Source organism: Carettochelys insculpta, chromosome 11 (genome assembly GCF_033958435.1).
Source record: "Carettochelys insculpta isolate YL-2023 chromosome 11, ASM3395843v1, whole genome shotgun sequence".
Taxonomy (NCBI): domain Eukaryota; kingdom Metazoa; phylum Chordata; order Testudines; family Carettochelyidae; genus Carettochelys; species Carettochelys insculpta.
Window position 1 is genome coordinate 21,361,940 of NC_134147.1, and position 15,925 is coordinate 21,377,864.

The 15,925-nt window shown below is 43.2% G+C and overlaps 1 protein-coding gene across 2 annotated transcripts in view; it reads right to left on the reverse strand.

Annotated features, from left to right (window-relative positions):
- The window catches only part of FGD3 (FYVE, RhoGEF and PH domain containing 3), a 181,794-nt gene that overhangs the window by 80,864 nt on the left and 85,005 nt on the right, over positions 1–15,925 (reverse strand). For both annotated transcript variants that reach the window (XM_075005650.1, XM_075005651.1), the window contains exons 2-4: positions 9,645–9,815; positions 2,708–2,876; positions 830–1,421 (exon numbers count right to left, since the gene is read on the reverse strand). In XM_075005650.1, the coding sequence (XP_074861751.1) occupies positions 830–1,421; positions 2,708–2,876; positions 9,645–9,815 (932 nt within the window). The remainder of the gene's footprint in view (positions 1–829; positions 1,422–2,707; positions 2,877–9,644; positions 9,816–15,925) is intronic.

Sequence of the window (15,925 nt, forward strand, 5' to 3'; positions counted from 1 at the left end):
TGACTCTGCTGATACGAGATGGTGTAAGCTGTTCAAGGAAATAGGCACAACAGTATTTTATTCTTTTGCTAGAAAAACCCTCCCTCCAATTCTACTACTGTGTTTGGTAAAAGCAGTTAACTACATATCCCTTTAATATAAAATTACAGACTGCTGTGTACATTGTTGTGGCTGTGACCTACAGCACTTTGTATTCCAGGATGTTCTCTTCTAGCTGCAACAAAATACTTCAATGGCAGTGATCCTAACCAGTAACTTGCTTGACACAAGTTGTTTAAGAGGACAGCACCCTTCACATGCTGTAATCAAATGTAGCTCCGACTTGAAGCAACCTAATTTATAGAGAACTCAGCCTTAATAAGCAATTTTTCCACACAAAATACAACCAATGCCTCAAATGACATGCAAGTACTTCTCCATTAGGCTATGATTTCCGACATGAATATGTGAGCTCCCAGTCCTGCCAGGAACTCCACCCACGTAGACTCCTGCACTGAGGGATCCAACAGCAGAAGCTGGACAAATTCAACCCCGGAAATAAAGTGCACTTTTTAGCTTTGAGTGTAATTAATCAATGGAACAACTTAGACGTGGTGAATTCTCCATCACTTGAAATCAAGCGATAGTCAAGTCTAGAAGTCTTTCTACAAAAGAGATGCTGTAGGCCTGGGAACAACCTGTGGTATACACAGCAAGAGACTACATGAGCATAACGGATTTTCTGACTCTACAGTCCAGGAATGGGGAAGGAACAGTGTCCCCCTATGACAAGGCCCATTGCGGAATCAAGGCCTAAGGTTTGAAAGTGATGAGCAAGTAAGTGTCTTACCTTGTTTACATCTAAATATTCTAACTTTGGCACATCTGCAGTCTCTTGTTCCTCGCTACTTCCTTCATCCAGGTCACTGTCTTCATCCTGGGTGGAGTCTCTCTTTTGCTCCACAGGTGAAGACTTGTTCCCCTTTCTGTCAGTGTCCATCTCTGTTGGATTCCCAGAGGAAATAGATTTCTTCTGGTCTGTGCCATCTTCATTTGGGAACGTCTCCCCTGCCACGCTACAAGAAGGACTGTCAATTCCACTGTCTCTGTTGGGAATTTTACCATTACTGTTCAGCTCAGAGGTCAAGTCCTTGCTCCCCAGCTCCCCAGAGGGCTCGTTGCTCACACTCCTGGACGAACAGTTGCTTTTGTTTTCCCCGATGCTTAGGTCTTTAATTTTCATTAGATCCACATTAGACAGTTCTGTGCTGCAAAGGGCGTCGGGATCGTTTTCCTCTGGCTCGCTTTTCTCGTTTGTTGAACTGCCGCAGGAAGCAACCACGTCACAATCATTTGAGCTTGACTGTTTGGAAGAGTCCAATCCGGGGTCCATCTTAAAAGTTAGATTTAATTGGTTTCTTTGAAGAACGTGGGTAGGTTGCCTATGAAGGAAGAGGAAACACCTTTTGTCATTTGAACTGGTGGCTGGGATTTTCAGAGGCATATAAGAAAGTTAGGAGCAGGGCTCTTTAAGTTTTTTCCATCCATGGGCAGAATAAATTTTGTTACGTGCACCAAGGCATGTGCATATGTGCACCACCAATATAAACACATGCTGCTGCCTGAATGTGTTGTGGGGGCTCTGCTAATCAGCTGGGAGGCACCCGAATCTCTCCTGGGTGCCTGCCCAAATGCTCAGCTTACAGGGAACACTGGTTAGTAGCCCAATTTCCATTCACTTGCCCAAACTCCCTTAAGCACAGATGGGGCAATCATTTTAGATGGGGGGGCCACTCCAAGCTTTTGGAAAGTGGTCAAGGGTTGCACTTTTCTATGGAGGGGGTGCAGGGTGTGGGACACAAGTTGGGTGCAGAAAGGAGCTTGGGATAGGGAGCTGGGGTACAGGAGGGAGTTTGGATGAAGGAGGAGGTTTTGAACTTGGGAAGGAGTGTAGAAGCGGGAGCAGGGTCTGGGATGGAGTTGTGACCTGGAGCTGGTGGTGCAGAGGGTTTCAGTGCTGACCTGGTACAGGAGGGGGTGGTGACCTGGAGCAAGAGTTGGGGTGCAAGAGGAGGAAGGGTGCCAGATGTAGGCTCTGGGTGGCAGGTGCTTACTTAGGCAGCTCCCAGCCAGAAGCCTAGAGGGACTCTCAAGCAGGTCCATGCCTTCCTTCGACTATCAGTTGATTTTACAATAAAACTGGCCAACCAAATTCAACACGTGCAATTTCTGTAGGAACTACCTGGTACATTGACCTGAACTATAAGAGGCTGTCATCTGTTTTCCCTCCCCATGAACTGTAGTTTGCCTGACATTTACTTAATGTTATAAAGGTTTTAATCAATAAAATAAAAAGCATCATTTACTTTAATTACAGTAATCAAGATCTTGTAACACTAAATCATTTCTGTCCCAAACTCTGTCTACTGAAAGCAGAGACTGGGTTATTTTTAGGCACAATTCTTCATTTGGAGTCTCCTATTTGGAGACTGATGGCATGACATCGACAAGTAGTACTTAAGCAACATTGCTTTTTGTATCAATTCCCCATATGCACTCGGTAAAGCTTAAGGGATTATGATTAGACAAATTATATGTATTCGTACCACAACACTTATAATAAGCATATCTTGATTTTATACTCTTGTACTTTCCACCCACTGAGATGAAGTTTCAAAACGAATGCATAAAACGACACAGGTAGAAACAGACAAATATAACGATTTACCTAATACTTTCAAACTTTTCAATGAGAATGTTGACTCCTGCTGAGGTCTGTGTTTCTTCCTCTTCAGGCAGTAAACTTCTTGATGATTTGGGGTCAGCTGGCAAAGGCCGAGAAGGTGCTGGAGGAATTCTTTCCTGCCCAGGTTTGAGATGGACAGGTTTAGGAGGTACTAATAAAATTAAGGGGGAAAAGAGAGAATAAAGTTTTGGCTTCTTTATTCCAACAAAGACAACAGATCTTTATTCTGAAGAAAGCATGAGAAGCACCCATTGTTTTACTGCTGTTTATTAATTACATGGGAATCACTGAAGTCACACTATTTTTCACAGAAAAACACTTTGATGCATTCTACAGTTTTGTTAGATCAGTCAAAGCACCAAGGAGCTGAGAGAGCATCACCACTTCCTTGTTGCCAAACAGGATGCACAGTGAGCACACGAACTCAGACCTGGTTATACAAGCACTCTCATCATCCCTGCCATCGGGCTCTGTTTCCCCCAAAATTATTTTTCAAAACTTAGAATTCTTCTGCTCTAATACACTTAACTAGACCCTGTAAGAAAACTAATGAATTTGGACAGCTCGCTTACTCACTTCACCAGAAACACTGCAAGAAAATTTACAAAGCTTCATTTCCTCTCCCTCCCCCAGCTTCTTTGTGGTAAATTTCCTTCCTCTTTTGTACCACACCGAACAAGAGATACTGCATAAATACGTTTGCTTTAAACATGTCTCCATCTGTTAAAAAAGAAAGTGAACTTTGTCCCTTAACTTCTTAATTTGTCCTTCTCTAGCCCTTCTAATAATTTACCAAAACGTATGCAATCAATTTGTCATATTTTGCAGAGTAAATGGTTTTATAACTATGAAGGGAGTAACCCATGGCAACAGGTTCACATGGTTTTACTGTGTAATGCAGTGAAAGCAAATTCACATAAGTGGACCCTAAAAGCTAAGAAAGACCGACACTGAAATTAATCCAGAAGTGTGCATTTCTTTGAGCAGTGCTGCCAAACATGCACTCAGCCCTAATTTATCTAATAGGAAATATCCTAAAAGTTCAACACACAAGTTACAAAGTGTTTTGTAAAATAACTTTTCAAGAACAGCAGCTGAACTCAGGTTTTTCATGTTGGCCAGGGCAGCTAAATTAAAATGGTCCACATGGAACATGTCTGCAGAACATGCTTACTGTTGTAAAATCTCTTTAATTATCAACAGTTCTCATTGTGTAATTTTAGGGTTTGATTTTGTTTAAATTATTTGGTAACAAACTAAGAGCGCAAGTGCTGGAAGCTTTTGCTAAGACAAACCTCTGGGTGAGGGTTTCCAACTCCAGATCTGAACAAATCTAAAGGTCCTTTCTTCTTGAAGAAGGCCTTCAGCAGCTATCAGTTGCCACAGCTCCACTGAAACTGATGACTACGGAGAATTCATAACCATTTAAACTGCACAGCTTTTCTGAGCAATACTAGTTAAAGTGCCTCCTTTGAAGGATTCAGGCCTTGCTGTATAATTAGACTTGTAGGATTAATGCCTGGATTGACCATCTTGAACTCCCTATCAAAATTAAAAAGGTTGCTGTTGGTTTTCCTTTTCCTAAAATACCATGCGCTGCACAGGAGGAGTGGGGAGATGGTAAAGGAAATGTTGTTGCACATGACGTTAGCAAACCAGGTGCCAGCACCAGCCAAGGCTGTTGGCATCAGTTCACCAATGAGAAATTCACAGTTGGAAGCCAGACCAGTTCACCTGTACATTAGTATTGCTCAAGACAGGTGTTAGACTTGCACAAATTTGTCTCGACTCTATAAAATGGTTGCAGATTGCAGCATGAATGTAGGGGTTCTCAAATTTGGGGGGGGGAGGGTCACCAGGTTGCAATCATGGGGTCATGAGCTTTCCTCTTGCTCTGTGGCAGAGAAAACAGGGGAGCATGAAACTACATATTCGGTTCAGACAATTTTGAGAAAACACGTTTTGATTTAGCAATCCAATTTCCACTGATGATGATGGTGGTTGCACATGTAGGCTACGTCTACACGTGCACACTACATTGAAATAGCTTATTTCGATGTAGCGACATCGAAATAGTCTATTTCGATGAATAATGTCTACACGTCCTCCAGGGCTGACAACGTCGTCGCTCAACTTTGACGTTGGGCAGCACCACATCAAAATAGGTGCTGCGAGGGAATGTCTACACGCCAAAGTAGCACACATCGAAATAAGGGTGCCAGGAACAGCTGCAGACAGGGTCACAGGGAGGACTCAACAGCAAGCCGCTCCCTTAAAGGGCCCCTCCCAGACACAGTTGCACTAAACAACACAAGATCCACAGAGCCGACAACTGGTTGCAGACCCTGTGCATGCAGCATGGATCCCCAGCTGCCGCAGCACCAGCCAGAAGCCCTGGGCTAAGGGCTGCTGCACACGGTGACCATAGAGCCCCGCAGGGGCTGGAGAGAGAACGTCTCTCAACCCCTCAGCTGATGGCCGCCATGGCGGACCCCGCTATTTCGATGTTGCGGGACGCGGATCGGCTACACGTGCCCTACTTCGACGTTCAACTTCGAAGTAGGGCGCTATTCCCATCCCCTCATGGGGTTAGCGACTTCGACGTCTCGCCCCCTAATGTCGATTTCAACTTCGAAATAGTGCCCAACACATGTAGCCGTGACGGGCGCTACTTCGAAGCTGGCGCTGCTACTTCGAAGTAGCGTGCACGTGTAGACGCGGCCGTAATCTCTTCTCACTTAGCTGAAGACTTACCACTGTAGGCCTTGATGAGGAACCTTCAAAGAGAACATTTTACACAGTGAGGAAGTATGGACACACACGTTTCCCATAGAAACCAAACCAGTAACGGAAATTTGGAATGATCTAGATGCTTGAAGTGGTTCTTGGAGAAGTAGTAGTAGAGGAGTAGATCTGAGTCCAGAAGGGGAAGGAGCTGCAAGTTACTAATCATTACTCTAAAGCATAATGACTCCATGGCTGCATGTACACATGTGACAGCTGGGCTAGAACAGGGGTGAGCAAACTGGGAGGTAGTTCCCCTTGAGGAGGTACAAAATTTCTTAAGGGAGAGCACAGCACCATCAGCTGCTGGGTCTCAGGCTCATCCATCTCATTAAAAATGCTGAAATACGTTAGCATTTTAATGTATGTTTATTCACAGTTATATACCAATTAATCAAGTTTTTTACCTTCTACAGACTTATTTTCTTACACCTGCCAAAAGGGTTTTTTTCAGATGAACATAACCATAATTTCTCTTGGCTTAGATTACATTAGACAGGTTGCAGGGGGGTGCAGCACTCTGCTAATTGCTGGGATAAAAAATGGGGACCAATGTTAAATGTTTGCTTCACCCCGGGCTATAAAACCAGTTCTCTACAACTTAAGCTAAACGACAATCAGAACAGGTGTAGTATATTTTAAAAATATTGGAGGAATTATGAGGTGAACAAGTGAACCTCTCCTGAAATCCCCATCGGGTAACCATCAGGAATGGGGGGTTTATCAGCAAATGAAGATTGATTTGCAGAGGATGGCAACAGCTACTTTTGAAAAATGTTGGCTTACCTTTTTGTGTTTCCCATTTGAATACATGTCATGTACTATTGGGGACTGGTATCAAACTGGATTGAATCAGGAGTATAAGGAGTATTAGCAAGATAAACTTCAATATTATGCCTCTCTTTTTGTGTTTGTCCATTGTATCTCAATAACTTTTTATTACTCAGGGTGTAAAACAGAATCTCACCATAACAGAAAAAGAGATTCTCCTTTTAGTCTAAACTTCTTGCTCTATGTTGGAGAGAGGGGAAAGACTTAGACATACCATTTCAGATACAATGATTGATATTTGAATAATGGAGATAAGGCTGACCAACATTAAGGCAACTTCGGGCACTTTTAAACATTATCCGATTCCAACAGAGCATGTTGATGCTGATACAGGTAATGGGCCAGATCAGCTATTATAAATCGGTACTAATGCTAGAGCAGTTTCACTGATATGCATCAGCTGATCATCTGGCCAATGATTTGAGTTCACTCAATATTTGACCAAATACTGTACCGTTTTAGCTACTCCTATTTATCAGAATAGCTTATACTATTGGCAGTAACGTTAGTAGATGTTTAATAATGAAATCTGAAATAGAATTCCAGATGAAAACCAGGAGAAAAAGAGAGTGTCTATATATGGGGAGGACGGTGGTAGGCAATCCATAAATTTTGGTAAGTGCCAGCTCTGGGGCCCTACGATAGGCGTGGTCTCAGGCAGAAGGGGTGGGGTTGGGGCTAGAGCTATAGACACTGTGTGAGCGAGAGACGAGAGACTTGCTGGGGGGCACAGAGATTGGGAGAGTGTGTGCGCTAGCTGCTGCTGAATACGTTTCTGAGACATGCCATATACTCTCTCTTTAAGAAAGGGAAATCTGCCCTGCTTTGTTGAGATGTGGCATATGCGTAGGAAGGGGAACTCATTCTCTGTGTGTGTGTGTGTGTGTGTGTGTGTGTGTGTGTGTGTGTGTGTGTGTGTGTGTGTGTGTGAGAGAGAGAGAGAGAGAGAGAGAGAGAGAGAGAGAGAGACCATGTGCAAATGCATGCACTATGGGGAACTCACTGTGTGTGTGTGTGCGCGCGCGCACACACATGTATGCATGATGGCTGCTGAAGAAATTTTAGAAACAGTGCACTGCCTCTTAAGACTAGCACTCATCTCAGCCACTCACCATACTTCAGACTGGAACAACTCCTTTGTACGTCCCTCTCCCACCAACCCCTGCTCTGCAGAGATGGGGTACAAAGGCAAGGGGACATGCTGACTTTGGCATTGTCTTCGCCTCGCCCCACTCCTCTGCGTAGCTAGTAGGAGGGTTCAGGGAACAGCTTGTCTGCAGGATGGAGCAAGGCGGTGGAGGGGGTAGGGCCTGGATAGAAATGCTGGGTAGGCTGGATCTGGCCCATGGGCCATGTTTTGCCCACCCTGAGAAGGAAATATTGACTAATACACAAACATTGCACTGTAAAGCTGGCCTTTCAGTCTCAGAAATATCCTCAGTTTTCCGTTATGGATACCAACAGTTTCCTGCAAAGCAGAAGGTTGTTTTTCCTATAGGCACTCACGTTTTACATCACATGTAAGTATTCTTCACAGCTGTTTCCTGGTGGTCCATAGTGACACCTCCCTATGTATGAAACTGCTTTTTGTAAGCTTTGTTTCAATCAAGATCTTTGAGCTATTCTCACCTTCACTTGTCCTAAAAAGTCATTTAAATACTTTCAGATAAATGAAGCATGCATCTTTGCTCAGAAGACAAACATCTAGTACACACAGTATTCTAAGAAATTTGTAAGGAGATAGTTAAAAAACAAAATAAAGAGATTAACACTTCTCTATATAGGCTGCAACATGTGGGAATAATTTCTCCCCATTCAAGGGACTGGGCCCTAGTCTGCTCAAGCAGTTAGCACTTTAGTGCACATAAGATAAAACAGCCTGGGGATTTTTTAAAATGCTCAAACTGCACTCTCCCAGCCCGCTTCTCAGCTGGTATCAATCAGCGTAGCTATAGTGGCTTAAGCAGAACTACAGAGATTTACCTCAGCTGAGAAACTGTCTTTTTGTGTCTTGTATCATCCTGTGCCTAGAAGTAAGGTGGAGGCATTTATTTCACTGTTGCTATTCTTGAATTAGATGGGGTTGCACAGTTATTACATGCAACAATGGCATATTTGGCTGTACACACTGGTTTGGTTAGTGTTTCCTTTTTAAAAATATTTGCAATTTTTCAAGCATTTCTTTTTGCTTGGTATAGTGCAGCTGTTTTCAATACAGTACAAAGGAGCTCTAGGTTTGAGTTGTTCTTATAAAATTAATGAAGACTTTAAACAATATTTTTAACAACATCCTTGTATTTACTACATGAAAATGCATCAGGCTATATTTTTGAAAAGTTAATTAATCTGTATTATTAGTGAATCCATTTTCTCCCCAAAGCTTTTCAACTGAATTTTTAGCATTGGAGAAATGAAAACAAAGCCACGTTAATTGTACTTACCCTGTACCCAATGAGTACGGCCCTACCAAATTCACGGTCCATTTTGGCCAGTTTCATGATCATAGGATTTTTAGAAGAGTAACTTTCATGATTTCAGATATTTAAATCTAAAATTTTACGGTATTGTAATTGTAGGGATCCTGACTCAAAAAAGAGTTATGTGGGGAGTTGCAAGCTTATTGTACAGGTGTTGTGGAACTGCTATCCGCAGTTCTATGACTTCAGACCTGAGCAGCTGGACAGTGGCAGCTACTGGCCAGGAACTGAGCTCTGAAGGCAGAGCTACCACCACCAGCAGCACAGCAGAATTAAGGATAGCACGGTACGGAGTCGTTACATCCTTACTTCTGCACTGCTGCCTGCAGAGCTAGACCTTTGGTCAGCAGCTGCCACTTTCTCACCACCCAGCAGTACAGAAGTAAGGGTGACATGTATGATATTCACATCTTTGTTGCTGGCAGGGTGCTGCTTACTGAGCTGGGCAACCAGCCAATATTACCACCACTGCTCTTCAGTTGCCCAGCTCTGAAGAGAGTACAGAAGTAAGAACGGCAATAACCCCATGATTCACCTGAAATTCCTTTTAGAGTCAAGACCTCCAATTTGAGAAACACTCGTCTCCCCCATTAAATTTGTACAGGATAGGGTGAAAGAACACAAAAGGTGAGATTTCACCGGAATATACCATATTTTGTGGTCCATGATGCGTTTTGCATGGCTGTGAATTTGACAGCACTCTAAAAATGAGTGAACATCTCTAATTTTCAAAGTAAAACAATCTTTTTTTTTTTTAAAAAAAAAGAACATTACGCTTTCAGCAAAACAGAGACTTGCATGACAATTGGAGGAGCAGTAACACTTGCCTTGGGGTTTCTGCAGATGATGTGTTTTGGCCAATGCAGGTTTGGTTTTGGGCTTCCTTCCAGTTTGATGGATACATTGTACAGTTCCAATGTGCTGCAGCTCGCCACATGCTTCCAGTGTCGTATTTGAGTCAATGTGACATTTGATTTGAAAAGGAGCACAAGGGCAACCTGGAAAAAGAAATGGGTCAATGTTTATTTCTTCCTTTCTCCCTCCATCAGAAGGAGCTTGCGTTGGCTCTAGTACAGTTGCTTGTATCAGGTATTTGGAGGGGAAAAAAGTTATTGCCTTCAGAAACATCCATCTTGACCATCACATTAAACTGGATGGCTGAAAGTGTTCATGAACCCTGGTAATCATTTCTCCAAGCAACTAGTAATTTCTTCACTAAAAACCTAAACAGCGAACAACTGTAGGCGTAATGTATATAAAATCCATTTTGAGAGACTTCCTCTAGGTAGAGATACAGGCGCATAGCAAGTGCATTCTACTTGGGAAATCAGCACCTAGATTAAAGGATGCATGAATGAAACGCCGGTGACAGACCAAGCGGAGGATAAATATGCCTGAATCCTTTGCAACAATTAGATCAACAATTTAAATTGCATAATATTTCTGTTTACTATTTGTTATATGCCTATACCTTCAAGACAACACAGATAGGGTCTTCCCCAGAGGGCTCACAGCCTGAAAGACACATGAGAAAAGATGCGTCAAGAAGGCCAGCAAAGGAACTATGATGATTTGTTTCTTTTCAAAAGTTACGTATCCACTCATTTCCTATGGGTTTGGGAAAAATAAATCCACCCACATGATTTAAACAGACTGGGAGTAGGTTTCAGTTTGCTTTTTGTTTTGAATTTCACTGATGTAGTCTAAACAGAGACAAAAGAAAGGGGATACGTGGGTGTGTTGCGAGATCACCAAAAGTGGCCCAACCAGCCAATCAGAATGTGCTTTTGGACAATCAGCGTCCCAGCCTAATAATGGTTCTGATTAAAAGTGCTCCAGATAAACACAATGGGACAAGTTCAGACTTGATGCATACATGTTCAAATAAGCTGAGTTGCACAACAGGCCCTAATTTAGCCCTTAGTCCTACCAAATTAAGATTGGAACTTTTCAGCTTGGGAAGGAGACAACTGAAGTGGGACATGACTGATAGCTATAATATCATGACTGGTGTAAAGAGAGAAAATAAAAACATATTTACTCCTCACAACAAGAACTTGGGGGCAGCGAGTGTCACCTAATGTAATTAATAGGCAGGAGATTTAAAACAAACCAAAGTCAACACATGGAACTCTTTCTGGAGGATGTTCAGAAGGCCAAGACTAAAATAGGATGCAAAAAAGAACTAGATAAATTCATGGAGGATAGGTCCATCGATGACAATTAGCCAGGATGGGCAGGAATGCGAAACCATGCTCTGAAATATCCCTAGCCTCCATTTGCCAGAAGCTGGGAATGAATGAGGGAAGGGATTGCTTGAGGACTACAAGTTCTGCTCATTCCCACTGACACACCAGGCATTGGCGAACGTCAGAAGACAGGATTGTGGGTTATAAGGACCATTGGTCTAACCCAGTGCGACCATTCTAACGTGCTCATTTATCAAGCCAACATCTGACGTGCAGAGTGCCATTTATCACAAACAAATAGCCACAAGAGATACCAAGGTTTTTTGATTCAATGTACAAAATCCTGTTGATATCAATGGCACAGATACACTGATAGACAAGTTTGGCAAGCAGGGATTGTTCCAACCCTCCCCCATACGCTTGTGAGCAGTGATTTGTACACTGAAGAGAAAATAGAACTGAGGTAAACAATAGTGACTCCAAGGGCAAAGATGAATTGGATTGTTCCACTGTGTGCCCCCAGTGCCTTCTACTGGTAAGAGCAGCAACTGCCCCACTTGTGAGTTGACATTCTCCATGTTTTCTCTTATTCCCATAGATGGCCGGATGCCCAGAAAGTCTTTAAAAAACAATTATACATATAAATGAAAGAGCGGGGAAAACCCTACATTTTCCCCACATTAACAACACCCTGCGTGCACATGGACATACACACCAACAGTACAAATTGATGACCTTTGAAACATAGCACTGTCCTAGTCCTCAGTGAGGATGGAATTCTTGCCTGAGCTCCTTGGCATGCTAGGCAAGCAGATAAGCTGCCATACACTTCCAATGGGTACAGCCGTGTTCCACAACAGTCCCAGTCCACTGGTTAATGCAGGAGATTCCACATCTTCCCCTTAGGATTACGTATCACTGGAGGAGTAGAGAAGTGCCAGAACCTGTGCTCTACCCCAAACCACCACAAGTGCAGGGACTACAGTTATACTCATGTCCCTCAAACTGCTTAAAGTTGGGGTGGAGAGATTCCTTGAATGCTCCCTGTTCCTGTACGTCCACCTCTATGAAACAGACCCCCTATTATCTTATGCAACATCATGAACCACTCAAACACTTATTTCTTGTTTTCTTGCGACTCTCTAAGCTGAGTTCAGCTGATTTACTGCTCCCACAACCTTATCACCTTAACATATAAAAATGAAATGTACTGATACCTTGTATGTAAGTTACAATGCATTTTCTCCCATATGTACCTGCACGTTCTGAGATGTCTAGTTAAATTCCTGTAGAGATGACCTTGCTTAAGTGATTTAGCCTTATTTTATAAACAGACACACAAATTTTACTTCTGAGCTTTACAGTTCTCATAAACAGCCAAAGCACATGAGTCTTAGCTGGCAAAAGAGAAAATAGATTCACTGAAGCCCATAGAGCTATGCTGAAAGGCACAAACTGAATCATAGAATCATAAAAATACTAGAACTGCAAGGGACCTCAAGAGGTCATCAAGTACAGTTCCCTGCCCTCACTCCAGCAACACCAACCACAATCTGTATCATCCCTGTTCTTAAATATCTCCAGTGATGGAGATTCTACCACCACCCAAGGCAATTTATTCCAGTGCTTAACCACCCTGATAGCAATTTTTTCCTAATTTCATATGTAAGCCCCCAGACGCTTCTGAAATTTAAGCTTATTGTTTCTTGTCCTATCAGAAGCTAAGGACAATATTTTTTCTCCCTCCTCAACACCCTTTGAGGTATTTGAAAGCTGCTATCGTATCCTCCCTCAGTCTTCTGTTTTTCAGACTAAACAAACCCATTTCTTTTAATCTTCTCTTGTAGTTCATAATTCCTAGACCTTTAATCATTTTAGTTGCTCTTCTCTGGACCCTCTCCAATTTCTTCATATTCGTCCGAAAATGTGGTGGCCAGAACTGGACATAATACTCCAACTGAGGCCTAAACGGCACAGAATAAAGTGGACGAATTACTGCTCTTCTCTTGCTCACAACACATTTGTGAAAATCTGGCCAAAGGTGTCTGTTGATGTGTTCCCTGATGTGTTTTTGCACCAAAACATCTAAGTTATGCTTAAACCACTTCCTTTTAAAAGCTTCTGCCTAACTCATAAAAAACAAAGAAAAAATTCACAGCCTTAGAACAAAATTCAACATCTTGCACTTTGCACACTATATGTGTGTGTTGGAAATATTAGTCACCAACCTGCTGCACTTAACATACAACACTTAGTAACATCATATCAAAAGAAAAAGCAGGCACAGGAAAGAATAAGCATTTGTGCAACCAGTGTTCACCTCTGAAGTCCAAAATACCTTTAAACAGCAAATGCAGACTGTGGGCCACATAGGCTACATCTACACGTGAAGCTTACATCGAAATAGCTTATTTCGATGTAGCAACATCGAAATAGCCGTCTACACGTCCTCCAGGGCTGGCAACGTCGATGTTCAACTTCGACGTTGCGCGGCACCACATCGAAATAGGCGCTGCGAGGGAACGTCTACACGCCAAAGTAGCACACATCAAAATAAGGGTGCCAGGCACAGCTCCAGACAGGGTCACAGGGCGGACTCAATAGCAAGCCGCTCCCTTAAAGGGCCCCTCCCAGACACAGTTGCACTAAACAACACAAGATACACAAAGCCGACAACTGGTTGCAGACCCTGTGCATGCAGCATGGATCCCCAGCTGCCGCAGCAGCAGCCAGAAGCCCTGGGCTAAGGGCTGCTGCCCACGGTGACCATAGAGCCCCGCAGGGGCTGGAGAGAGAGCATCTCTCAACCCCCCAGCTGATGGCCGCCATGGAGGACCCGGCAATTTCGACGTTGCAGGACGCGGATCGTCTACACAGTCCCTACTTCGACGTTGAATGTCGAAGTAGGGCGCTATTCCGATCCCCTCATGAGGTTAGGGACTTCGACGTCTCACTGCCTAACGTCGAAGTTAACTTCGAAATAGCGCCCGACGCGTGTAGCCGCGACGGGCGCTATTTCGAAGTTAGTGCTGCTACTTCGAAGTAGCGTGCACGTGTAGACACAGCTACAATGAGAAAAATATGCTTATGTGAAACCAAAGAAGTGATGGAGTTCTTAAGTTTTATTTTAATTTAAGCTATTCCCTATGAATTTGTGAATGTGACCCTAAATGTGACTTCTCGGCCGTGTCTACACATGCCCCAAACTTCGAAATGGCCGTGCAAATGGCCATTTCGAAGTTTACTAATGAAGTGCTGAAATGCATATTCAGTGCTTCATTAGCATGTGGGCGGCCACGGCACTTAGAAATTGACGTGCCTCGCATCTCATCCAGACGGGGCTCTTTTTCGAAAGGACGCCGCCTACTTCGAAGTCCCCTTATTCCCATGAGCTGATGGGAATAAAGGGACTTTGAAGTAAGCGGGGTCCTTTCGAAAAGGAGCCTCGTCTGGATGAGACGTGCGGCGGCAAGGTGCGTCAATTTCGAAGTGCCGCGGCCGCCCGCATGCTAATGAAGCGCTGAATATGCATTTCAGCGCTTCATTAGTAAACTTCGAAATGGCCATTTGCATGGCCATTTCGAAGTTTGGGGCATGTGTAGACGTAGCCCTCTTGTAGTATAACCATAACTTGATTTTTGTTACTTTCTTACTCATTTTTTCAACACAAAACACGCCTGGATAAAAAAAAAAAGAGTTAATGATTGCTAGATTATTATATGCTGGATTTCTTCTGAACATAAGACACTCAGGGCCTCTTATGAGGGCTACACTGTGCTTCTATGGACAGAACTGAAAAACAGGTGGCGTAAAATGCACTACCCAGGTAATTGTCCCAGTAAGCCTAGGGATAGCCCCACTGAGACATACCTATGAAGTACAATTCCCTGGCCAAAGCTGTTCCTACTTCTGGCCCTGCCTCATCTCACTGTTCCAGAGGAGCAACAGACTTCCTCTTACCCCGCTGTGCAGGGACACAGAATCATAGAAAACTAGAACTGGAAAGGACCTCGAGAGGTCATCGAGTCCAGTCCCCTGCCCTCACAGCAGGACCAAGCACCACCCAGACCATTCCTGAGAGATGTCTGTCTAATCTGCTCTGAAATATCTAGAGCGATGGAGATTCCACAGCCCCCCATGTAATTAATTCCAGTGTTTAAGCCACTCTGATCGTTCATAAATTTTTCTAATATCCCACCTAAATCTCCCCTGCTGCAGTTTAAACCTGTTGCTTGATATCCTATCCTAAGAGGCCAAGAACGATTTTTCTCCCTCCTCCTCGTATCACTCTTTTAGGTACTTGTAAACCGCTCTGTCTTCTCTTTTTCGAATTAAACAAGCCAGGTTCTTTCCATCTTTCCTTATAGCTCATGTACTTTAGACCTTTAATCATTCTTATTGCTCTTCTCTGGACTTTCTCCAATTTCTCCACATCTTTCTTGAAATGTGGTGCCCAGAACTGGACACATCACTCCAGTTGAGACCTAATCAGTGCAGAGTAGAGTAGAAGAATGACTTCTCATGTCTTGTTCAGAGCACTCCTGTTAATGCATCTAAAAATCATGTCTGCTTTTTTCGCAACAGCGTCACGCCATTGATTTACATTTAACTCGGTGTCCACTATGACCCCTAGATCCCTTTCCACAGTATTCCTTCCAAGACAGTCGCTTCTCATTCTGTATGTGTGAAACTGATTATTTTTTCCTAAGTGGAGTACTTTGCATTTATCTTTATTAAACTTCATCCTATTTACCTCAGACCATTTCTTCAGTTTGTCCAGATCATTTTGAATTATGACTATATCCTCCGAAGCAGTTGCAATGCCTCCCAGCTTGGTATCATCTGCAAACTTACTAAGTGTACTCTCTATGCCAACATCTAAAACAGTGCTGAAGATATTGAACAGAACCAGTCCCAAA